The sequence below is a fragment of the Glycine max genome, chromosome 20 (assembly GCF_000004515.6).
Source record: "Glycine max cultivar Williams 82 chromosome 20, Glycine_max_v4.0, whole genome shotgun sequence".
Taxonomy (NCBI): Eukaryota; Viridiplantae; Streptophyta; class Magnoliopsida; order Fabales; family Fabaceae; genus Glycine; species Glycine max.
The window spans coordinates 37,241,083-37,265,698 of record NC_038256.2 but is presented as its reverse complement, the minus strand read 5'-3'; the positions used below and the strand labels follow the sequence as shown (position 1 = coordinate 37,265,698).

Below are 24,616 nucleotides of genomic sequence, written 5' to 3'. Positions count from 1 at the left end.
TGGTGCACCCAGCAATTAGGTGAATGGGCAAAATTGCCCTTGTATTAAAAAAATAATTCCTTCTTTCGAAAGAAGATTCTTCCGATAGAATAATTTATTCTATCAGAAGAACATTCTTCTGGAGAAGTTATCGAAAGAAGTTCTTCCGGTAACTTCTCCGGAAGAAGGTTCTTTCGGATGAACAATTTGTTCTACTGGAAGAACCTTCTTCCGAAGAAGCTACTGGAAGAAGGTTCTTTCGGTAGAACAAATTGTTCATCCGGAAGAACCTTCTTCCAGAAGAATAAATTGTTCTACCGGAAGAACCTTCTTCTGGAAACTATCCGGAAGAACCTTCTTCCGGAAGAACAACAATTTGTTCTTCCGGAAAGCTTCCGGAAAAAAGTTCTTCCGGTAGAACACAAATTGTTCTTCCGGAAGAAGGTTCTTCCGGAAGATTTTCGAAAGAACCTCTTCCGGAATATTTTCGGAAGAACCTTCTTCCGGAAGAAGAAATTATTTTTTTTAACGCAAGGGCAATTTTGCCCATTCATCTAATTGCTGGGTGCACCAGCAATGTTGCTGGGTGCACCTAGTCCCCTTGCTGCTTTTGATGGTCTTATCACTCCCTGGACTGGGCCTTTGAATTCACACTCTCTCAAAATATTATTTCGATTTCGAGCTCTTTAAATTTAATTAAAAATGTTTTTAAAATACTTAACGAAAACCAAGTTCAAAGAATTGATATGGAAAAAAAATATTGTTAATGAGTATTTTATAAATTACATGAACATTTATAAATATAGATAATAAAAATATTTAGTCATAATATATATATATATATATATATATATATATATATTTGAGAATATGAATTGAAATTTTAAAAATACATATTTAAAACCGATTTAGAAAAAATTATGTGAGGGATCCAAATTTTCATATTGCTAATTTCTTAAAAATATGCGACACCATTCATATTTATGGATTAGGTGATGATGCCATAAAATTACGAATGTTCTCATTTTGAAAGACACAAAACAGAAGTTGTAATATCAAGATGAGATGCAATCAATTTTTTGGAAAAACTTAAAGTCATGTTAGAATTTTATAATTTAGAATAAATATTGTTCTAGAATGACCTTTAAGGTTGGAACAATCTTACTCCTTTCATATTTCAATATAAGTAAAAAACAACAATGGAGAAAGCATGTTAAATACATCCACCATAGATCATTTAATAATAAGACAATCAAATGAGCTAAAGAAATAATTGAGTTTATAGGTTATGCATGTTCGCGGATTGAACGCTTAAACTCCTATATTTCTTGGTCAAAAACCAATTTATGTATTAAGTGATGTCAAGTAAATGCTAGCTATCATATATATTTTTTTCAACCTAAAGTCATTTTTGATCAAAAACTAATTCATGCATTTAGGGAATAAGATATTACTTCTTGAGAAAAAGGATTATTCACAAATAGTTTTACATTATCATCCAATTACAACTGATCATATATGTGAATTTGTTGACTTTTATGATAATTATTTTAAAAATCATATTAACAAACAAATTATGATTAAATGATGGTATGAAAAATATTTTACTATGACTATTAAATTCTTGTGCATTCATGTAAGGAGTGAATGTTATTTTTTTTTCAACCTAAAGTTTTTTTGTCAAAAACTAATTCATGTATTAAATGAAAGTCATATTTTTTTTTATCACAGAGTATTATTTCTTTGTTGATAAAAAAAATACATTCATATACACATGAATGTTATCTTTATTTTCAACCTAAAGTATTTTTCTAGTCAAAAATTAATTACTCAAGATATTAAGATTCATTTGAATGTAAATTTTTTTCGAAAGATGCTCTCAAATATATAACCTCAATGATTAAATCCAAGATCATATCTAACATACATAGTTATATGCTAAGCTGGGCGAATGCTGGTTTAGCAAAAGTCATTTGGGTTCAAATCCTACTACTAATTTGGAGACTTGATTAATAGATAATTTATAAATATTTTTTATAAGCATTGTCTTTTAGGCATTCTTGACTTGGTTAAATTTTAAGACCCACGAAACCTAAAATTTCTGAGATTAAAAAAAAAAAAGGGAATTGTATTTTCTTCTTCTTACATGTATTCTATTTTTATATATTTTTTTTAATTTAGCTTAATTTTGCAGCTTGGAAAGGGAACGAACGACAAACTTAACAACAAAAGAGCGCCGGTTGGGAACAGGGTGCTGGAAAAGCACAAGACTTTTCAATAATCCATTTGTGTTAGGGTTTGGTCTCTCTCATCTCATCTAAACCACCGCGATCAGAAGAAACACACACCTGAATAGCAATTGCGACACGCCGAAGCATCATTCATAGTCAATTCCCCACCTCCGGCGACCCATTTCGGTACGAATCTTTATTTCCCCTAACTTCATTGAATTTCCCAACTTTCTTCAAAATCTTGCAAGGGGTTTTCTTTCTTCTCTGATAATCGTGCTTATATTTCTCAAATTTGTTCGTTTTACAATTTCCCCCAATCGCGTGCCCTGTCTTTCTCAGCAATTGTCCCCTGATTTGGTATTTCTAATCAGTGAATGGTTGAATTCGATTATGGTTTCTGATTGAAAACTTAATGAATTACAGATGGAGACATTGTTTGGAAACTAGGGTTAGAGGGAGCTTTTGCTTTGGATCATATAGGGGGTCTGCTGGAGCAAATGAGATTATGATTTTGTAGTTTTGCTCAGTGATTGTGAGAAGGTTCTTGGGCAAAATGACAATATCCAAACACAGCTTTTCTCGAATTGACACATTGGAGCTGAAAGCTCTGATTGTTAGGAAGGTTGGTCATCAAAGAGCTGACAAGTACTTTGATCAGCTTCGAAGATTATTGAGTTCAAAGATAAGCAAGTCAGAGTTTGACAGGATTTGCACTGTGATAATTGGGAGGGAAAATATCCCTCTTCACAATCGACTCATTAGAGCAATTTTGAAGAATGCTTGTCTGGCTAAAGTCCCACCTGTGAGAGGCTCTGCAAGAGTTGGGAGTGCCACCAGTGTAAAAGATTCAAATGGGTCGCAGAGAGGCTCTGCTCAATCGCTGTTTGGGGAAGCATTTCCTCCTTCCATGCGGAGGATCAGCTCTTTGGCTGCTCGAGACTGTAGGTTCAAGGGACGCCATAATGCTTTTGGGCCGCTGGGCAAGCCTCATTTTGGTCTTGCGTCTGAAGAATTGGTATATAAGACACTGGAGCAGCAGAGTGCAACAGAACTGAATTCCCTTGGCAGTAGACCTCCGATTTCTGTTGAAGAGGGAGAAGAGGTTGAACAGATGGCTGGAAGCCCCAGCATTCAAAGTAGGAGCCCAGTTACAGCTCCTCTCGGTGTATCCATGAATTTTGGTCGTGGTCGTAGACTTCATTCTAATGTATCATTATGTAGCAAAGATTATCCAGAGACCTGTCACAGCAATGGATATCTCCCTGACACTAGATCTTTGAGGAATTGTTTGGAGCAAAAGTTGGAGAAGGAGGGTTTAACTGCAACAGTGGATTGTGTAAATCTATTGAATAATGCACTGGATTCGTATCTGAAGAGGTTGATTGAGTCCTTTATGGATTTAGCTGGATCAAGATTTGGAAATGAGCATCTAAGACAGCAAAACAGACAGTTGGTAACCAGTTCAAATGTATTGCTACCTGGAAGATGTATGCAGACAGCAACAAGATCTGCCAGTGCATCTGTTTTAGATTTTCGTCTTGCAATGGAGTTAAATCCACAAGTTCTTGGACCAGATTGGCCCATACAACTAGAGAAGATTTGCATACGTGCCTCTGAAGAGTGAAGCCCCCTTTGTTAGCTGTAGATCAGAAATTTACCGGTAGATGAGATCAAAAGGCAGGAGTTAGTCATCTGCGATTGTTGTAAGCTAGGAATGTTGAAGCGTTTACTTCAGCTGACATAAATTTGGGTTTCTCTTTTCCTGAAGCTGCACAATTTACCAAAACAGAATAAACTATAGCATTTTACATATAAAGATTGATGATTGCCAGGGAGTGAGTCATGTTAATAAAAAAAACATGTGAACCTCTAGATAGGATTAAGTTCATTGTTTCATACTTTCATGAGGGTCACCATTCTTCGATAGTATCCAGTTCTTCTTGTTTCTATCTTTATTTCTTTTCTGCTGTGCTTGTTTTAGTTCAACAAATTTTCAATGAAATATAACAATGTTGAATTCCAAGTTCTAAATCTCAACTGTGGCCGGTCAACTGTATTTGACAACAGGTTTTGGACTTGATCTTCGACTACTGCGACAACTGTCCTTACTCCATACTCTTAATTCTCATGGTTAATTTCAAATAAATAAGACAATGAATCAAAGGGCTAAAGGTATGAGCAAGTTCAAGATATTGTATATTACTGACTGTTTATTTTTTGCATCTTTTTTGCTGCTCGTGTTTCACACTGAAGTCTACAACGGTAGTGCTTCATCATTATTCCACCAAACTAAGCCATATCAGAGGATTTTCTGGACAATGTTGTTGATTCATGTTAGTCTTATGGTATCTACCTTCCATGCCAGGCAATTCTATTTCTGATTCAGAGATAATTTTTCTCGGGGTTAACTTGCTTGATGGCTTTACCAACATAGTGTGTCATAATTGATAGATAATCTTGTTATTTAAGCATGTGGTTATCAGTTCGATCCTTGACTCTTGCATATGGAAAAATATTTATTGGGACAGATCAATCCTTTAAATCGATCTCAGTACCTTGAGGGATTAGCTTTCGGTTGAGAGATATCTTGGTTCACATCAAAACTTGTTTGTTGGTTTCAAAAAGGTGTTGGATGCTTTGCAACAGATATCATTAATAATCCTTTAAAACTAGATTAAGCTTTACTATTGAGTAATGAAACGACATTGGCTTTGTTGATGAAACCAGTATATCATGTGGGGTGCGCAACTCCATTAGGTCTAACAAGTGTTACACATAATAAAGTGATGCTAACAATATTAGCAAAAAGAAAAAGAAAAACCTGCCACAGCACAAGTGTTGCACAGCTCAACAATAGCACCCTATTTGGTTGGATAGAAATAGGATGAAGAGAATAGAAATAAGATTGATTGTTTCATAACATGCAATTTAATTTAGTTCAATGTGGCAGTTTCAAAATATTTCCTAACTTATTAGAACAACTCATTAAATTTTCATAATTATTATGCTCTATTGTTTTAGAAAAATAAATAATTTTCCCTTTATGTTTTTATGAAAGAATCATTATAGTTATGGATGTTGTAGGCATTAGTCTTTTAACTATTTTTTTTTATATATAATGATACTCTTAATACTAGGCTCAGTCCTTTAAGTAAAGTCCTTTCTGGTTAAAAAAAGTATCAACTGATTTTTTTTTCATTGGTACTTTCTAGTTCAATAATTACGAGTATGTTATCGTACAAAAAAAAAAATACGAGAATGGTATTTGTAAGAATGCAGTGTTACTCGAGAAGGAACTCCTTCTCGCAAGAATGATTCAAAAATGCATTTCGTGAAAAAGAAAAGGTCTTCAATTAACAAAAATAAACATAGCTTTTACAAATTGGTTCCATACATATAAAAGGATTACATTACAAAAGCAAATAAAGAGGAATACAGGTTAAAAAAATGGATAAAACTGAGTGTCCTGGTCAGTAGCATAGCCATGGACAACGTGAGATCAGAACTCCCTGGAGACACCCAAAAGTTTTGACTCTATCCCACAGCTTGCTTCCAATCTCAATCATGAAACAAAAATTGGCATTGCTGATACTGAGTGATCAAGTTGCTTTCTCTAGGCTTGCCATATAGGTTATATAAACGGTCCACAAGTACGAAAATGAATTGCTGACTAATGGCTGCCAAAATGAAACAATGCAGAAAATCATGAGTCAACAACAAAAAGTAGAATGAAAATCTTTTTGGGCTGTTTATTGCAGCACATGTTAATCATCTCATGCACGATCCGAACTTAATTTTCATAGCATGCATGCTGAAGAGACAAGAAAGACAAGAAATAAACTAGTACCTGTAAATGGACAGGAATGAACCTAAATGTTATAAAATCACATATAGGCCAGTACATAATTCCACTTAACATCGTAGGAAGCAAATCGCGTTTTAAGCGTGCAGCAATCTCTGAGCCGGTTTCACCTGGCAACCAAAAGAAACTGTTTAGCACATCATAAAGAATTAATCAGAAAATAAAATGTGAAATGGTCTTGACTCTTGATACACTACTTTATTTTTTTCATAAATTTTGGACTCATACATATTGTTTGGTTCTAAGAAAGGTCAGGATATGGGAAATAAAATAATTTATTATTATACACTTATTGTAGACAAATAAAGCCATAAAATTCAAGCATTCAAATTAAAGATAATTTAGTCAACACAATTTAAGTGATTTAAGTATTTTTCCGTCCACCCAAATCCTCAAATATTGGAAGGGAGTAAATAGCGAGGGGAGGGATTTTAGCCCCTTCACTTCCCCTTCCCTGCCAAACGTTGAACCAAACAAGCTATTCTTAAGAAGATCTCTCCTCTTCCCTCCTCTCCAACCAAACACTATGGTAAAGTGCAACACATGCTAATCCAATATAGACAAAAAAAAAAAGTTGTAGACACAACAATATCCGGATATCAACAATCCACTTCACTCCCACTCCCACCTTATTTGTCAAACTTCTCTTCCCTTCTTCAGTTATGCCATGTATGAGTGATCGGATATGAGGATAAGAAAAAGAAAGGGAAAAGATAAGTGGCTCAAAACCTTCGTTTGGAGGGGAAGGGATGGAGTACAAGAGAGAAGTGTTTACCCTATTTCCTGGTCAAATTAAGGAGTAAAATACAGAGAATGACTCTTATTCCCTACTTCTCTCACTTTAACATCCAAACAAGGGGAAATGAGTAATAACTCCCCCATCTCCTTGTTTCCTTTCCATTGGTCCCCTCTCACTTAAGTAGAGACTTTTTCATACTAAATGCTTAATACACAAACACAGACAAACAACTGTTGCATAAAATTGGAAACATTGATATACACAAAATACATGTTAGAAAAAAATCTGCAAGGTAAAGTGCAATTCAATAACACCACATGGACACTTTGCAACATAACATTAATCAAGATGCATGTACAAGGCATTTTCCCTGCATCTTGAAAGCCAGCCTTTTGAAGGAAGTCCAAAATTTCATAACATTGAACATTTAAAAAGAAATAAGTCACAGGGCCCATAAAAATGCAGTCACATTGTAAACTTGCAATAACAGGTGTATTTTATAGTGTTTTAGAGATGGCAGTAAGAACTTCAGGATTCAAAAAAAGAGAACATACTAATAAAGCCCAGAGATTACTCAAGTTGCCTGGTTCAATTTTTTTGGTTTTAAAATGACATCATTAATTAAAGAATTATTAGCATCCTTAATCTTTAGCCTTTTTTGTGTTGTAAGCCAGACTTGTTAGCATGATAATTTGAAATACATGGCCAAGCAAATAGAAGCATGATAAATATTATGCTAAGAGAATTGAACATACCCTGCAAACGTGCATTCAAGGAGAAGAAAATAACAGTCATGGCAGGTCCATAAAGTGTCTGACCCATGACCATTTTCTTCAATGTAGAAAAAAGATCCCTCCTTGGGAAAAGCTTTGACACAAAATTGAACCAGAAATGCAGCGATGGTCCTAAAATGACAATCCCATATCCTGCCATGCGTGAAGTCCTTACAAAATCAAAAGGTTCTGATGATTCTCGCACAATAGTCTGAACAAATAACAAAATAAATACCATGAGTATGTCTGACAACAAAATGAACATTAAGTACACAGTATAAACCAAGTGAAGCCACTGAATGAGTTGACAATATCTATTCAATAGAATAAAAAAAGCATCATGTCTGCACAAGAATGTGAACCAATATAAGAGTATGTTTGGTAAGTCACTCCAGTAGCTTATATAACTTGTAAATTCTAGCCCAGCAAAATCCCTAGAAGCAAAATATGTACAGATGATCCATAGTGATTGTGCAGTATGTTGAAAGATGGCCCAAGCTAGAGTAAACATGGAAAATCAACAAACTTTACATGAAAGTGAATGATGTGATAGAATACAAAGTAAGTGGGAACAAGGCCACGACCAAGGATCTATCTATCAAGAGAAAACAAAAGACAAGGTTCTCTACATCCAATGCACTGCTAGGTGAATGAGAAAACAAAAAGAACTTATTCATTCAAGTATTCACCAAATATTAAAGAGGTGCACACTGGCATCTCTTTAGGATAACAATTAACTATCTATGTGTCCAAAAGAAATATCAATTAGACAATTGGAGACTACAACTTTTTATTTCTGGTTTCTCTCAAGTATCCTCCATGAGGCAATCTTACTTAAGTCATGGTCAATCACTAAATGTGGGTATCTCTTTTAGTAGGGATTTGAACCGTAACTCATCACTTTGAGGGGGACTAGCCCCATCCATTAGACCCAAACCCTGTTGGTATTAATAACTACAAATTAAATATTGGACAACAGGAAATTTCAAACAATGATTTTAGCGTTTCAAGAGAGAGAGAGAAAAAAAGAAGAAGAAGCATTTGAACTGCTAAAAGTTAGCATACATCTAAAACATCCCTTGGCAGAGTGACAAACCCAACCACGTGTGTACTAGAGCAACAATGAAAATCATGGAGAGACAGATTAACACACAATGACCAAATAGAATAAAAACAATTTCTTTCGAGGTCTCTTTAAATGCATCTCCACAATTCATGCTATTACTTCTCACCAGATGACGACAGTTTTATAATTTCCCAGTTCCATAACTTTCATTCCACATATCATGTCCAAGTCCAACTAATGAAACAATCGTAACTGTAAGCAGAAGAAGAAAGGGCAAGGAGAACCAAGAACTCTCGGAATCATGGTTTCACAGCTAAGGAGTTGCAAAGTTCCATATTATAATGACAATCTAATCTACAGACCACAGTTTAGTCAATTCGAATTTACAACAGCATTAGACAAGGCAATACCAGAAGTCGCATATTAAACCCTACAGGTTTAACAAGAAATGTAACGCAAAAAATCAACAACCATGGCCTCAACTGAAAACAGTTTCCTTTTCAACATAAACCTAAAGCATTTTCCTTTTTCTTTTATCAGTTACCAATCTTCACATAACAAAATCTCAGAGGCCAAAGAAAAAAAAAACAATTACAAAAGAGACTGGCTTAAAAAAACACTAGGGGTACCTGAGAGGATAAATCAGCAGCGATGTAAATAAGGGAAGAAGTAACACTTTTTGTCAAAATTGGCCACGACTTGATCATCCCCAAATACCAACTCACAAAGCCAACCTTGGAAATGGAAGTTGCAGTAGATGAAGAAGAAGAAGAAGAAAAAGATGAAGAGATTACATATTGTCTGGGTTTCCTCATCAGGAAATGAAAAGAAGGTCTAGAGTGGATTTTGTTGGAGAGAAAAGAAGGCGTTTTGATGGGATGAATGACACGGTTCACCAACATCAACTGCCTCTGAATCATGGCAGGGTTCATTAGAAAAGCACTGCTCATTTTTCTTTCTCTCTCTCTCTCTCTCTCTCTGGGGTTTGGGGTTTTGGAGAAGCCTTCAGCAACCAGAAAATGTATGAACCTTTATTTCAAGTGATCAATTCTCAACACTTCCCAGTTCATGGGAATTTTCTAGAGTGTGGAAAGGAAAAAGAGAAAGAGAAAAAGGGTTAATTTTGCGGCTTTAAACACCCCAACTTGTTCAGCTCTAAGCAAATGTAAACATAAACATACCCAGCTTCTTCAACCTCGTGAGTCTGTGAACCTTGTAATTAAGGGTTTAATTACTTTTTAATTCTCTCATAATATAGGACACAAACCCAAAACGATTTATTAAGATAAAATAATCTCACACTAATTCATTTACGAGTTCAGTAATATTTAATTAATTATTTGCGTGTTTAGTAATATTTAATTATTTAATTATAACTAGCAATTGAAAATAATCTTTTTTAATTGAAATTGTATTTTGAAATTTGATTAAGTTTTACAATCAACATTCAACACCAATAATATGATTAAAAACATAACACATGTAAAACCAAGTTTCATTAGAACTAACAATAAATTAACGTAGGTCTTACGTAAATAAATTGTTAATTATTAAGGAAATGGGGCCAAGGATGCATGCTATTTTTGTGCCACATTTCTAACACCCAACTTTCTTTTTGTGCCACGTATATGTTCAACCTAACGCGTTGTCCTCAAGTGTTTTACCTGATTTCATCTTTGATTTTGAACAATATGGTCGCCAAAGTTGAAAAACAAGATTTTGCAATTGGCAGTAAAGCCCCTCCCCATGCACGATATATTTCTCATTACTCGATTTTTTAAATATAAATATCATAAAAAAACTTTTTGCTAATACCAAAAAGAATTATGTTTTTCTATGCTAGTACCATAAAAATTTATGATATTATTCCGAGAGAGAAATACATTGTTTTTTAAGGGCAAACTAAGTTTTTATTCCTTTAAAACTTTTTATGGTTTTTTTTTATAATTTTTATCATTTTTTTATCTCATTAATTTTTGTGCTGTTGCACCGGTCACGTTAATTTTTGTGCAATATTACATGTGTATACAGTTAAGTTAAAATAAAAACACATATTATCTCATTCTTATTTATTTATTTTACATGCTATCACACTATTGCATGTCTTTTATAACCATATCTCATTCAACTAAAAATAATTATCCTAAATATAATAATTTAACAATGTTAATGTAAAAGATTGAAGTAAAAAAAAACAAAATATATAATATTCTACGCAAAACATTAAATTTTATTTTGATATATTTTTTTAAGAAAAAATATAATTATATTATTTACTTGTAATGATGTGAGAGAGATGGATATTTTAGTTTCACTTATATCTTACTACAAAACTATGCCATGCTACAAACAATCAAAGAGAGGCGGTACAATCATGTTATTATATAAATAGACATGCAAATCTGACATTTTTAGATTCATATTCGGGTTACATCAATAATGTTATTTACATACAATTGTTTTGAGAGCATTCTTACATAGCTTCCTTTTTATAATAAAATATGAAAAACATAGATTTCAATTCACACTTCCTTTTCTTTTCTTTTTTTTTAATTAAGAAAAGTGTAAAAATGGTGAGGAAATATTGATGTGAAAATAACACCAGCTTTTCCCTTTGTGATACTCCCTCCCTACGTAAACTAAGCCTCTTCATTGTAGTCTGTTTAGATGATAATAATGCGATTTCTATCTTTCTTCAGCATCCAAAATCATATGGAACAAGTCCTTTCAGCTCGGGACCACTAAACCTGTTGTTTTCAAAACTGAAACAAGAGTAGGAGAAATATATCGTAAATATAACAATAGCAACATGTTGAAATCTAAATTGCTCCTGCTTCAAATTTAACATGTGAAGATTTTGTGCTGCCATATTGATTATCAATCAAGTTTCTTACTGGCTATTCTAACAAGTAACAAGTAAGACAGTTTGCAAATATATTAGTGTATTTTATCTTTTGGATATTTCATTCAAATCAATTATATCTCATGCATGCATGTCAAATGTGGTCATCTATCCAGTAGAGGAATAAGCTAGACACTCTACCAAATTAATGCTACTTGTTAGGATGCATAATTAGGTACTGCTTCATGAAAGTTACACAAATGAAGTGCGAGAAAGCCCTTGATATTTTCTGGTATGACTCTTAAGTATCCAACAGAAGAACGACCACGACTATGAGTCTTGGTATTGGCATTTTTACATGTTTGGTGCAAGTAAATGACTAGGTTTTGCATATTTGTCAAAACATGTTTGAACTGTTAAGCCACTATTAGTTGTTAAGAATATGGAATAACAATAAAAAACGGTTGTTATACCTTTCCATTGGAAAAGATTCAAAGTTGCCTTCAACTGGTATTGTTCCACAGAGATCATTATTGGAAACATCACTGCAAAATTGGGGTTTAAAATTAGTTGATAAACCAATCAGTTAAATAAAAGAACAAGAATAGAACATGAGAAGAAAAGAAAACTCACAAGATTTTGAGATTAGTGAGACGAGTAAGTTCTCTTGGGATGGATCCTGTCAACTTGTTGTTGTTCAGCCGCCTAATTCATCAATGCAAATGGGTTAGTAAAACAGGCAGCAATTTATACATCACTGAAGAATAAAAATCAAGAACAAAATAAAAGATTTTGGCAAAACAACATAGACATGCTTACAGGAATTTAAGTGACTTCAACTTTCCAAATGACTTTGGAATCTTCCCCTCCAACTTGTTATCATACAAATCCATGCTAATAAGTGATTTCAAGTTACCAAGTTCCTTAGGAATCTTCCCTGTTAACTCATTCCTGTAGAGCTCCCTGTAACCAAGAAATTGCAGAATCTCTTATCGATAATATGTTTTTGCAAAACTAACTCCCCCACCCCCACTCCCACCCCTCCAAAAAAAAAATTAAATACATTTTTTATTAGGCACAAATATAGCATCTATTTGCTCCTGTGTGCGTTTGGTTCAGCTTAATTTAAAGAAATAATGGCTTGATTTTTATCAGATACTAGAGAGAACTTCAGAAAAATAAGTGATTATTTCCTCATAAATAATCTCCAAACATGTGTGAGATAGGTTTAAGTTGTATGAATAGTTCATAATTTGGTACTCTCCAAACTCTAGCCCGGGACAAAAAATAACGGTGACAAGTACAAAATAAAATCCAAAAACTAGCATGTTCAATTTCACTGTTTGAATAATGTCAGAAGGCACATGTTTTTAAATCAAAGAACAGATAAAACAAAGAAGCTCATATCTGAACTTCTCAGGGCAAGGGAAAAAAATCATACAAGTACTGCAGATGCTGTAGCTGGCCAAGTTCCGGGCCCAGAGTTCCAGAAACGTTAGAGTTGCCCAAGTCTCTGAAATCCAAAGATTACACAACAGATTAGAAAGCCCAAACCCAATTACTGAAACAAAAAGACTAAAAAAAAGTCTGAAGAATAAACTAACAGAAAGAAAAGAAAAGAACAAAGGGATCCTTACAAGCGAATCACATGATTGTTGGAGTCACAAGTAACATGGAACCAAGTACAGGGATTAACCAGTGTTGGGTCCCAACTCTGCAACACATTGTTGGGATCAGAAATCCTGCTTCTCAAAGCATGCAGAGCGTTCCCTACACAATTATTTGGATCAAATCAAAACTATTAAGGCCAGGCTAAAGTCTGTTTGCTAGCTAAGAAGAGGCCAAAGAAAATTGCTAATTTTTGAAACACAATATGTATTTAATTATTTTCATTCCCAAAACAAAAATAAGAAAACCAAACAATTGAAACAAAAACAACATATGATCTATACTTAAGAAGAGCTTCGATTGTAAGTTCCTCAGATGCTATGAATTTTGAGAAACCAAATTGACCATACACAATTGAAAAGCAAAGGGAAAGGCAGAGAAATGAAGCAGTAGGACATACCTTCAGGGTTGGTTGAGAGGGAAAGGAAGGGGTAATTGAGAAAGAGAAGCAACAAAGAGAGTGAAATGAAAGATGCCATTCTTCCTCCTTTGTGAGAAAACTATTTGGTGAGTGAGAGAAAGTAAGAAAGAAAGAAGCAAAACTTTAGAAAGAGGAAGGAAGGTGAAGAGTTAGGACTAGAGAAGAGAGAAGAGAAGAAAAGTGGACCAAGTTGGCAGTGGTTGGAAAAAAGAAGAGTGAGTCATGGTCAAATTATTATTATATTACGGTTCAAATTGGAGATGAGTGGAAAAGTCACGCATTGGTTGTGAATTTAGTACTGTTGTAAGTAGTGAGATAGAGTCTTCTTAGCGCGTTTTGTGGGGTACCCACACCATCTTTGGGAACTTGGTTAATCTACTTATGAGTTAGTAGCACTTATTGTTGTTTTTTACTTGTTACATGGTTACTTGAGAAGGAAACAGTATTGACTGCATACCTGAATGGGAGCACTAAGTACTAACATGTCTGGAATTATGGACAGTCATAAACGTGATTACTGATTAGTGTCTTCTTCTCACCTAACATCTCCACTAAATTGAAATAAAAATTGTGAATCTTTTTTTTTTCTCTTTTTTTACCGTGAATGAACACATAGGATGTTGTGTATCAATGCAGTCTGCAATGGCTAAATTGGACTATTCATTTTTTTATTATTATTTTTAATCAACTTTCTTTCTTTCGGAACATGTACCAATTATTTTATCATTTAAATGTTTCGTGGAACTTGCAAAACTTAAAATCATAAATTCTTTTGGATTGTATCATAATTTTGATAGGAGATTAAGTGACTATAAGTTGATGTGATCACACATCATAGATCTCAAAGATCATAACAGGGGTTTCATATAAGTAAGATATTGCATTGATTCAATATAAAAAAGATACAGAATGAGACAGGATTTAGGTTGTATTTATAGAGCTCATTAGAGAGCCTAACAATCTAACTAATTTTTAACTAACCAATTTTCAACTCAGTGAACAAGCTAAACAAAACATGTAGAAAATAGTTTTTCTTTTCTAGATTTGAGAGCTGAAAATGTCCGCGCTAGAATAGGAGGTGCTATCTCTTTCTCATTCTTCTTTAGCTTGCCAGACTCTTCATCTATAAAAAAGTTGGGTATAAATCTTAAAAAAATTTCAAAAGGTACATGTTTGGAAACAACTTCAATTGAGTAGGCAGGCACAGGTTAGGAAGGGAAGTCAGAAATTTCCTAGGTAATTTTATCACAAGAGAACTTGTGATTATCTTCTTTTATTGACCACCAATTCCATAGTCAATCCAATCTTCTCCTTTTACACAAGAATTGGGGAGAAGCCTCGAGTCGTGACTTCCAAAGAAAAGGTTGGGTTGAGTATGAAATTGATGGTCGATTAAAAAGACAATCAGAAGCTCCTAGTGTTAAATTAACTTCAGGGTTGTTTAAGAGGGGTAGGAGGGGTTAATTGGGAAGGAGAAGCAACAAAGAGAGGGAAATGAAAGGTGTCATTCTTCCTCCTTTGTGAGCAAATTTTTTGGTGAGTGGGAGAAAGTAAAAAAGAAAAAAAAAAGCAAAACTTTATAAAGAGGAAGGAAGAAGAAAAAAAGGTGAAGAGTTAGGACTAAAGAAGAGAGAAGAGAAGAAAAAGTGGACTAAGTTGGCAGCAGTCGGAAAAGGAAGAGTGAGTCATGGTCAAATTGTTATGGTTCAATTGGAGATGAGTGGAAAAGTCACGCTTTGGTTGTGAGTTTAGTACTGTTGTAAGTGGTGAGATAGAGTGTTCTCGGCTCGTTTTGGGGGGTACTTCACCCACACCATCTTCGGGAACTTGGTTACTCTACTTATGAGTTAGGAGTACTTATTGTTTATTGTTGTTACTTGTTAGTTGTTACATGATTACAAAAGGAAACAGTATTGACTGCATACCTGAATGGGAGCACCAACTACTAACATGTCTGGAATTATGGACATAGTCATAAACGTGATTACTGATTAATGTCTTCTTCTCACCTTATGAAAAATAAAAATTGTGGACTTTGTTTTTTTACTGTGAATGAACGCATAAGATGCTGTGCATCAATGGCAGTCTGCATGGGCAAGATTGGATCATTCCTCTTTTGGGTTGATCAACTTTCTTTAGGAACATGTACGTACCAACTTTCTCTCTTGTGGGCTAAATGTTGGTGGAACTTGCAAACTTATACTGTACTTTAGTATGATATTTCAGGGCCAGATTCGTTATTTTGAAGAATAATATTAATAATTCAATTTATTATACTTGAAGTTGATGAACTTTCTTAAAGTGGTTTATGGGAAAATGGAGGAAAAATCTGTGAATAGTTCACTTGTAGAAAGTGTCAGAGTTTGGTTAAATTGGTTGTATGCAATTAGTCATGAACTTGGCTAGGAAATATTGATCTTTTTTTTTTATATTGTTAAGCAGCCTTATTTGTACTTACTTTTATATGCAACAGGTTTTATATAAGAACTCCAACTCAATTCAATGGAAAACTCAAGTTAAACAACGTTAGTTAACTTTAATAAGCCAATTATGCAATTGCATTGGTACTAGCTAGCTGTGGAAAGAACCTCCATATTTTCCCTGTTCCATTTTTAGCCTTCTTACCCTCCGTCCCTCCTAGTCTCCCCACCAAATTCATGATGGAAAGAGATTGGTGATCATTGATAAGAAAAACAAAATAGTAAAAAAAAAAAAAAAAGTGATTGCATCATTGATAGTGTGATGCAATAAAATGAGAAAAATAAAAAGAATTGAGAAGATTGCAAGGGCAGTTGGGGGGTAAGGGAATCAAACTCATTCATAATCATAATCATAATCATAATCCCAAATCAACTTCCGAAGGTAACATTTGAGGACTTTTTGATAGATAGTTTCATATATCAGTATTAAATAGAGTGGTTTTACAATGAAATGTGCATCTACAAGTACAAGTTATGGTTTTGCAATGTAATATAATAAGTAGTCAGTTTTTAAGATGCGGAAAGCAAGTGTAGAGATGAGCCTTGGGATGCTTGGCTTCAGCATGTTCTCGACACTTAACTTCCGATGTGGTACATATGAATGTCTGCATGCACACCTTGCACTGCACTCATTTCCAACAAGGCAAGAGATCGAAGTCAAAACTTATGTAAACCGAATGATTGTAAATAGAAAAAAGAAAAACAAATTAAGAATCAGAAGTGCACCTGGATGTTCATGGCCTTCTTGTTGGCCTCTAACTGGCTACCTAAAAAGTGAGAAAAATGAAAAGAGAGAGATTGCGGAGAAAAAGAAAAGGAAAAGATGAGACGAGAAGGAATTTATAGTACCTTTGGCAGGTTTATTTTTCTCCATGTTTCTCTCACGAGCCATCTTGGCCTTCTGTCCATTTCCTCCTCCCATGGCTGGGGTTGTTCAGAGAGAACGATCAAACCGAATGGAAGCTAGCTTAACTGTGCAGCTTTCTTCTCTCCCTGTCAACACGGCGAGCTAGAATTTAAATCATTGACGTTTCTTTCTTCCAGTGCCACCTCACCTATCATTCTAGAACCATCCCCATTAATTTAATACAGTACACATCATGAATGCGGTTTGTCTGTCAAGGCACCTTATTTATATTTTATAGTGTTGATGGGTGGATTTGGGTTAATTTTGGTTAAATTTAGAATTTAATTTAATTAAATTTAATTATTTGATTTGGTTTTTATATTTTTTTAATTTAATTTAATTCAATTTATTCATAAATGATTTGATTTGATTCAAATTATCAAGTTATTCATTTTAATTTGATCTTTCTTTTCTCTTAGAATTATTATTTTATATCATGATTTATTTAAATATTAATAGAATTAACACATTATTTTCAAATGTTTGAAATTAATAAAATTGATTTATTTAATACTATCAATATAATATTTTAAAATAAATTAATACAAATTAAAACAAAAATATTCTTTAACTAGATTTATTATAGTAGTCTGAATTATAATTATTTCTCATAATCTATTCCTTGAATAAGCTTTATTAAAACCAAATTTGCTGAAACTAATAAACAAAATATGATCCATTAATATTATAAACATGACATAAAGAAAAAATAAATATGAAAAAAGATAAAACAAATAACAATGTACTTGTAAGTAACTTAAGAAGTTTCAATATTATCGTCCCAACACTTGTTGTTCTAACACTTGGCATCCTAATTCCAATATTGACCGTATTTAAAGTCAAAACAAACAATTCTAAAAATTTAAGCACAACCTGTTAGCACAAAAAATAATTAATATTTTTTATATAAATATAAAAAATGATATAAGAGATCACACATTTGATTCAATCTTTTGCACTTCATTTATTTCAACGTGCAAGTTAATAACATTTTGCTTAACAGATCTAAATCAACCTTGGGCACGGATGAGAGCTTCAACTTTTTTTAGTTTTTAATATATATATATATATATATATATATATATATATATATATATATATATAATAAAATTTATATTTTAATTATGGGTTCACGGATCGAATCAATGAATCTATACATCTAAATGTGTAACCAACCCTTACATACACGATTTTTATTAGTTTAATTTTGACCCAAATATACAAATGACTCAATCCAAATTGTTCGGATTGATTTAAATCAATTTGGGTTCGTGAGTGATCCATACCCATAAACACCTCTATTATGTTATGACCAAAGAAATGTTTCCTTACTGCTTAGTTTTATAGACGAGAAACATCAAATTAAACCAACATCATTTTAATAATTATTATATTATTTTATAATTTTTAAAGTTCATTTTACATCAATTACACACTTAAAATTTCCTATTAATCTAAAATAGTTTGTTGCCTAATTTATATAGATTAAAATTGATGTAATATAAATATTTCAAAACATATTAAAATATGAATTATTTGATTATTTTATTATTATTTAGTTTTGACAAAATTTGACATAAATCATCTTAATAATATATAGATATATTTTAACAGGTAAATTAATAGAAATCAATATATTATATATCAGTTATAAAATAATATAATTATTATGAAAATTATACTAATGCAATATACCAATCATAACTTGTAAAGCACATCTCAGGTCGGACGAAAGATGAGGGAATCATAACTCATTCATAATCATTTGAATCTTTTTAACTGTCTTCTTGTTAGCTCTTTCTTATTTTCTGTTTTCCATCAAATATTAAAAGTTCTAACATTTAAAAAAAAAATCGCTCCATTTAAATTTAAATGCATAAATAAAAATGAGAGGAATAGATTATAAGTATAAGTGATAAGCAATAAAATGTGTGCATATATAATATAAAGTGCATTTAATTTAGCTAACAGTGAATTGAATTGAATAGAACAAAGAGAAAAAATGAAGGGAGGAGTTAAAATATCTTTCCTCCTCTTTTTGTCTTTCCTTTTAATATTTGAAAATTTGGGAGAAAATAAAAATTCTTTATAATAACATTTATGCAGTTATATCGACGAAGTTGCTGATTTTTTCTAATAACATTGTGTTGATTGCTCTGTCAATTCAGAGGACAGACAAAATCAAACAAAAAAGGGCATAAATAAACCGATGACTATGAGATTGGCCCAGGCCAGTATAATAATATGGAAGCAAATTCATCAGAAGCTGAAGTACAATCAAGAAGCCAATGTTATTACATTGTAATCGATATATGTAAGCACATTTTTATCAACAAAGGATGAATGAATGAATTGTACGGAAAATTACAATCAAATTGCTTTCTTTGCTTGCTTCCTTTCCTCCTCTTCAGCTTTAATCCAGGCAGCCTAGATAAAAGAAAACCAAGCATAGCATATTGAGCAGTGTCAATAACTTTTTGCAACTTCAATTTAAAAGAGAAAAATTATGAAAGCAATACGAGAGTAAAAATTTATTGTGTTCAAGTCTTGGCAAAAGCTTTTGTAGTTCTAAAAGGTAAATCAGACATGCGATATAAGACAGACCTTTTCTCGTTCAAGCTTAGAGAGACAAGGTTTAATGGAGTTTCCTAAGCCCTGTCCTCCCCAAGCTTCTTGCAACTCTCTCTCCCTTGCTTCACGGCGAGTCATTGAAAAACTAACTGAGTTATCTGGCTGCTGAGCAACAACCATCTTTTCTTGCTCAAGTCTGGATTTATGTTTAACCAACACTTGATCCAGACCAGCTTCATTTGTTTCCAAATGAATGTTTCCTAAGCTCAGTCCTCCCCAAGTTTTTTGCAACTCTTTCTCCCTTGCTTCACGACGAGTTGTTGAAAGACTAACTGAGTTCTCTGGCTGCTGAGCAGCAACCATCTTTTCTCGCTCAAGTCTGGATTTATGTTTAACCAACACTTGGTCCAGGCCACCTTCATTTGTTTCCGAATGGATGTTTCTGGGACTTCTCTTAACTGGGCCCCATTCTTCCCCCGAATTGATCCTCATTTTCTCCTTCTCCAGCCTAGAGACGTGCTTTACTAAAACTTTATCCAAGCTCTCACAATCCGCAACATTGGTTGCTCCATGATTCATTCTTTGTTTATAGTTTTCAACATGGCTTCCCAGTGACTGGGCATGCAGCTTCTCTCTTTCTAATCTGTGCACTGGCTTTATTAGTATTTTCTCCAGCCCATCATCTTTGCTTTCCCCCGAATTGATCTCTGTATTTGAATTTATGTTTTCTTTCCTGTCTAATGCTTCTTCATCAGAATAGAAAGTTGAGTCCAGTCCACCTGTTGTATCTAGATCAGCTTTTTTCTTCAAGCTTCTGTTCTCCTTGATTGTTCTGTTTTTTGCTTCTTGAACTTCCTTTTCTAGTCTTGAGACATGTTTCACTAAGACCTTATCTAAGCTTGGTACTTCTATGTGATCCTTTTGACTGTTTGGCATGCCTCTTGGAACTGCTGGTGTTTCCTTTCCTGACTTAATTTTTGCCTCCTTGATGTCTTTCTCTAATTTTGAATAATTCTTCACTAGAATACTTCCCAAATCAGGTACCATCTCCGGTGGAGTTTCATCAACAGATTTACGAGAGCTATCCCTGACTGATTCTGTCTCATTCTTTCGGGCTTTTTTAGCTTCCCAAACCTCTCTTTCAAGTTTTGTCATGTGCTTAACTAAAAACTTATCGAGGCTTGGCAGTTCTGGCTCATCCTGCTTCTTTCTCATCACATCCAAGGCTGATTTTCCCAATCCCAATGATGACATTCTTCTAGATGGAAAATTAGTTGCTGAAGAGGATGAATACTCAATAGCAGAGCCTGGATTGTGCGGTTTGGAATTCTGTACTTCAGCCAAGGCAGCGTTCAAACCATAAGTTGCAACTATAGTGGCAAGAGAAGAGAGTTCATCTTCTTGCAAACATTTTAACCTCTCAATCATCATATCCACAAGTTTTATTCTGTTTTCAAGAGACTGACTCCTCCTGTTTTTCCTCTGACTTACCCCAAGAAATGATATTTTGGAATCTAAGTCTTGGCAGTTTAAGTCACTCTTCTGAGAGACTGAATCAAGCTCTGACCCAGACTCGGATTCATACCCTGAAGAGAACTCAGACAAGTCCAGATTACTTTCATCTGTATCAGGATTTTCACTAATTTTTCTTAGCAGTTCTTTGAATTCACCTTTACTAAATGAATGGCAGTTTGCAAGTCTAATAAATGCAGTTTTGACTGCAGCAGCTACTTCTCTGTCCACCTCAAAGGCAGTTTCAAAAGATGCAGTAACAGTATGGGTAGATGATCCTTCTCCATTAACAGAGGATGTCTCTATTTGACAATGCTTCTTAGGGCAATTTGGCAAGTCAAACATAATAACACCCATAGCCTGGGCTGTCTCAAAAGCTTCTACTGCACTTTTTTCTGCCTTTAAGAGTTGGGCCTCTGCATCATCACCGGGAATCCTGAAAACACCAATATGAAAGACGAATATAAAACACAATTAGAAATCAACAATGCCACCAAGCATAGTTGTTGTTGTTTGCAGAAAAATTTACCTGGAAGCATGTAAAATCCATTACACAATTAGAAATCAACAATGCCAAGTACAGTTGTTTGCGGAAAACATTACCTGGCAGCACGTAAAATACGACACCAAGAGGCTTCCACTAATGCTGCTCTTCTAGCCTCGATTGCCTTATGTGCCGCTTCTCTAGCTGCCATTTTCTCTCTCAGCACTCTTGAGTAATGTGGGTTAGAACTGCCAAGAGTCTGATCAAGCGTCAAATTCATACCATCTACTTCCTGAAAAGGTCGAATGTGTGTTAGCATTGGAATTCAGAAGTAATCAACTAAATACTAGTGACAAACATATGTGTGTATGGCAAAACCTGAAGCATCTTAATTTTCCTATTCATATAGGTATCCCCTTTTTTACGTGGGAACCAGTTAATAGGAGAGGTTTTACGACGAGGAGGCTTTCTAATTTGTGATTTGAACTTGTTAAGAGCACTTGATGTAGAATCCTTGGTCAATTTATTCTGCATCATTGAATAAAAGAAAGCACAGAATTGTTATAGATTCAGCCAAACAATTTATTTACAGAACAACTAGATAAATAATAAATAAATAGAACTGCAAAGCATAGAAAAAATTATTTGGTAAAACTCTTGAAGATAATAATATCATAATCAGCCTGAACTCTCAAATTATTTGATGATTGCTGCTTGTACTTCTCAAATTATTCCATGGTAGTGTTACTTCTCTTTAACAATTGACTTCTCCCAGCTATCCAGAATCATGTTGTGCTATCCAAAATCACGTTAGCTGACATTTCAACGTGATTTTGGATGATACAACGTGAATCCTGGTTAATGCAATTGTTATTTTTACATGAATTCGCAAGATATTGTCAGACCCTGGGGTTCGTTCTGTCACATCCTTATCACATCTTAACTATCCTAATTCCAAAACATGATTCTAAACTGGATAAGAGAAACTCCTGATTAAGACCACATCTAAAACAGCACTCATCTCTCGAATTTTTTGAGTCTAAATTGCAAGTTTCTGCTTGGATCTTGAGTAATTCTACGACCAACAAGACCTTCTCTATTCCTAGTTTTCGTCAATAATTAGGGTTTCGGATACAGAAGAAGTAGTGGATCAGTGGCTCACCAGGTTAGGGTTTTGAATCAGTAAACAAGGATTGCAGAAAATTTTATAAACAAACGGCAAACGATTTGAATATCGAAATTGAGGGCAAAAAACGATTGGAAATAAAAAAAAAATGCTTGCCTTTCCGATCTTGGAATTGACGGAGGCGGTAGGAGATTGAAGAGGAGAAGCAGAGGCAACGGGGGAGCGATTATCTGACCCAGAGTTGCACGCAACATCCATCGTCACCGAACTCTTGAACAATATCTGTTTAGTGTTTGTTTAGTCTCAGTCTCAGTCTCAGATTCAGAGAACTTCTCAGTTTCAGATTCAACAAAACAAAGAGTAAGATAATGTACCGTTTGGTTTTCGTGGAGTGAAACCCTCCTTTTAGTTGCGAAAATGGTACCTTGAAACTAGCCGTTGCCGGACCTTGTAACGGATATTTAAATTATTAACTATTTCTCCTTATTTCTTTTACAAATATTTCAATATATTTATATTTAATTAATTTGGTAATTATATTCATGAATTATATTATGCGATATTTTTATATGGTATAAATGACTTTAATTATATATTATTTTCTATTTTATAAACTTTATTTTTATAAATTTAGCTAAACACGGAAAAACTAATTGATAGTTGTAGGAAACTTCAAAAGAAAAGAAATAATTGCATTTATTTTATTCTAGTTTTGAAACAGAAATAAATGTACCCAACGTTGAACTGAATTTTTTATATCATTATTACAAATAAATTCGTGGCAACTTGCTGCAATATTTGGTAGTTTTAAAAGATATGCAGGTAGTATTACTCAATTATTGTGTCACATCTTTGCTTGAACGATAATTAAGTGTAACGTTTCCCTCCGATATTATTTGTTTATTTTATGAAAATGAAAAAAAACTCGTGATACAAATTCTATAACTTTTATATTAAATTAATTTTTTTACTGAGAAGTTTAACATTAATTGAACAACATGTGTGAATGAGTTATTAAATTTTCTAATACATTTGTTCGATTCTTATGAATAAAAAAATTAATATATATTTTTCTTAATTAATTATCAAATAAAAAATATTTATATAACTATTTTAATTAACATTTAAATTTCTTCAAATAATATTAAATATAAAAACATTAACAAATCATAATTAAAATGAGATTCTATTAATTAAATTTTTAAAATAATTTTTCTAATCATTTGTATATTTTAATAGATATTTTTATTACTAATAAAACAATATTTCCTTAACTATATTTTAAATTTATATTTTTTTTGCATTTTACTTATATTTACGGATACATCTATGTAACGCATAGCGTATTTGATAGTTCTAACAAACTTTTTTTGGGTGAGTTTTTTAATCATATTTATGTAACACAGATATATTTATGGATATACCTGTGCAACGCATTATGAGTTAGTTTCTTGAAGCTTAATTTTTTAATATAAATATTTTTATTTTCAAAATAAAATAAATATTTTTATAATTTTCTGATAAGTTTATTTAATTTTTATTACTAAAAATAAATAATTCTATTTTATTTAGAAGAAAATCCTATCTATTTATATATAAAAAAAAACTTATTTTAAAGTTGATTTTTTTTAAAAAGTTTAAATAAATTCATCCTATATCATTAAACTCAATTAAATGAACGATAAGGTGAATTAGAGTTCATTGAGCCAACTTTTGTTCCTAATTTCACAATGAATTTTAAAAAATTACACTACATTGACTTTTGTTATACCTAAAAAACATTCTTAATATAAATTCTAATTGATTGACAGTATAATATCTTTTATACTAACTAGGGGAATCTATTTTTTAAATAAAAAAGGAAGAAAAAAAAAGAAGAAAGAATCATCGGGAGGTCAAATGACGAAATAAGGGTGACAAAAAACAAAATGGTAGTTATTGTAGTTTAAAAAGTA

The 24,616-nt window shown here is 33.1% G+C and overlaps 5 protein-coding genes across 5 annotated transcripts; 1 reads left to right on the top strand and 4 right to left on the bottom strand.

Moving 5' to 3' along the window:
- The first annotated feature begins 1,940 nt into the window (after nt 1–1,940).
- LOC100817344 (uncharacterized) lies at nt 1,941–4,233 on the top strand. Its single transcript, XM_003555936.5, has 2 exons — nt 1,941–2,396; nt 2,634–4,233. The coding sequence occupies exon 2, from the start codon at nt 2,764–2,766 to the stop codon at nt 3,832–3,834; it is 1,071 nt and encodes a 356-aa protein (XP_003555984.1). The 5' UTR covers nt 1,941–2,396; nt 2,634–2,763; the 3' UTR covers nt 3,835–4,233.
- Nucleotides 4,234–5,563: 1,330 nt separating this feature from the next.
- LOC100816797 (PXMP2/4 family protein 4) lies at nt 5,564–9,870 on the bottom strand. The gene is made up of 4 exons (XM_003555935.5): nt 9,280–9,870; nt 7,567–7,795; nt 6,058–6,182; nt 5,564–5,887 (listed from the first exon to the last, which is right to left on the bottom strand). Exons 1-4 carry the CDS (start codon nt 9,598–9,600, stop codon nt 5,810–5,812), a joined length of 753 nt encoding a protein of 250 aa, XP_003555983.1. The 5' UTR covers nt 9,601–9,870; the 3' UTR covers nt 5,564–5,809.
- A 1,125-nt stretch (nt 9,871–10,995) lies between these two features.
- Nucleotides 10,996–13,791, bottom strand: LOC100816279 (somatic embryogenesis receptor kinase 1-like). The gene is made up of 7 exons (NM_001254120.2): nt 13,561–13,791; nt 13,130–13,262; nt 12,934–13,005; nt 12,312–12,455; nt 12,126–12,197; nt 11,966–12,037; nt 10,996–11,412 (listed from the first exon to the last, which is right to left on the bottom strand). Exons 1-7 carry the CDS (start codon nt 13,637–13,639, stop codon nt 11,346–11,348), a joined length of 639 nt encoding a protein of 212 aa, NP_001241049.1. The 5' UTR covers nt 13,640–13,791; the 3' UTR covers nt 10,996–11,345.
- A 2,582-nt stretch (nt 13,792–16,373) lies between these two features.
- LOC100527537 (uncharacterized) lies at nt 16,374–17,124 on the bottom strand. The gene is made up of 3 exons (NM_001370838.1): nt 16,911–17,124; nt 16,788–16,828; nt 16,374–16,684 (listed from the first exon to the last, which is right to left on the bottom strand). The coding sequence occupies exons 1-3, from the start codon at nt 16,981–16,983 to the stop codon at nt 16,565–16,567; spliced, it is 234 nt and encodes a 77-aa protein (NP_001357767.1). The 5' UTR covers nt 16,984–17,124; the 3' UTR covers nt 16,374–16,564.
- Nucleotides 17,125–19,237: 2,113 nt separating this feature from the next.
- On the bottom strand, nt 19,238–23,049 carry LOC100814684 (uncharacterized). The gene is made up of 5 exons (XM_003555240.5): nt 22,818–23,049; nt 21,914–22,063; nt 21,655–21,827; nt 19,573–21,487; nt 19,238–19,395 (listed from the first exon to the last, which is right to left on the bottom strand). Exons 1-5 carry the CDS (start codon nt 22,917–22,919, stop codon nt 19,339–19,341), a joined length of 2,397 nt encoding a protein of 798 aa, XP_003555288.2. The 5' UTR covers nt 22,920–23,049; the 3' UTR covers nt 19,238–19,338.
- Between the last annotated feature and the right edge of the window lie 1,567 nt (nt 23,050–24,616).

Bases quoted from the DNA above. Each gene is read 5' to 3' on its own strand.
- LOC100527537 (NM_001370838.1), bottom strand. From the start codon at position 16,983: ATGGGAGGAGGAAATGGACAGAAGGCCAAGATGGCTCGTGAGAGAAAC. The intron at 16,829-16,910 runs GTACTATAAATT...CTCACTTTTTAG, and splicing joins GAAAAATAAACCTGCCAAAG to GTAGCCAGTTAGAGGCCAAC. The intron at 16,685-16,787 runs GTGCACTTCTGA...AAATGAGTGCAG, and splicing joins AGAAGGCCATGAACATCCAG to TGCAAGGTGTGCATGCAGAC.
- LOC100816279 (NM_001254120.2), bottom strand. From the start codon at position 13,639: ATGGCATCTTTCATTTCACTCTCTTTGTTGCTTCTCTTTCTCAATTAC. The intron at 13,263-13,560 runs GTATGTCCTACT...ATAATTGTGTAG, and splicing joins CCTCTCAACCAACCCTGAAG to GGAACGCTCTGCATGCTTTG. The intron at 12,456-12,933 runs GTATGATTTTTT...TCTTGGTTACAG, and splicing joins CTACAGCATCTGCAGTACTT to GGAGCTCTACAGGAATGAGT.
- LOC100816797 (XM_003555935.5), bottom strand. From the start codon at position 9,600: ATGAGCAGTGCTTTTCTAATGAACCCTGCCATGATTCAGAGGCAGTTG. The intron at 7,796-9,279 runs GTACCCCTAGTG...TTATTTGTTCAG, and splicing joins CTGCTGATTTATCCTCTCAG to ACTATTGTGCGAGAATCATC. The intron at 5,888-6,057 runs GTACTAGTTTAT...TCATTTTGGCAG, and splicing joins TCATTCCTGTCCATTTACAG to CCATTAGTCAGCAATTCATT.
- LOC100814684 (XM_003555240.5), bottom strand. From the start codon at position 22,919: ATGGATGTTGCGTGCAACTCTGGGTCAGATAATCGCTCCCCCGTTGCC. The intron at 22,064-22,817 runs GCAAGCATTTTT...TCAATGATGCAG, and splicing joins TCAATTCCAAGATCGGAAAG to AATAAATTGACCAAGGATTC. The intron at 21,828-21,913 runs GTTTTGCCATAC...CGACCTTTTCAG, and splicing joins GGAAAATTAAGATGCTTCAG to GAAGTAGATGGTATGAATTT.
- LOC100817344 (XM_003555936.5), top strand. From the start codon at position 2,764: ATGACAATATCCAAACACAGCTTTTCTCGAATTGACACATTGGAGCTG.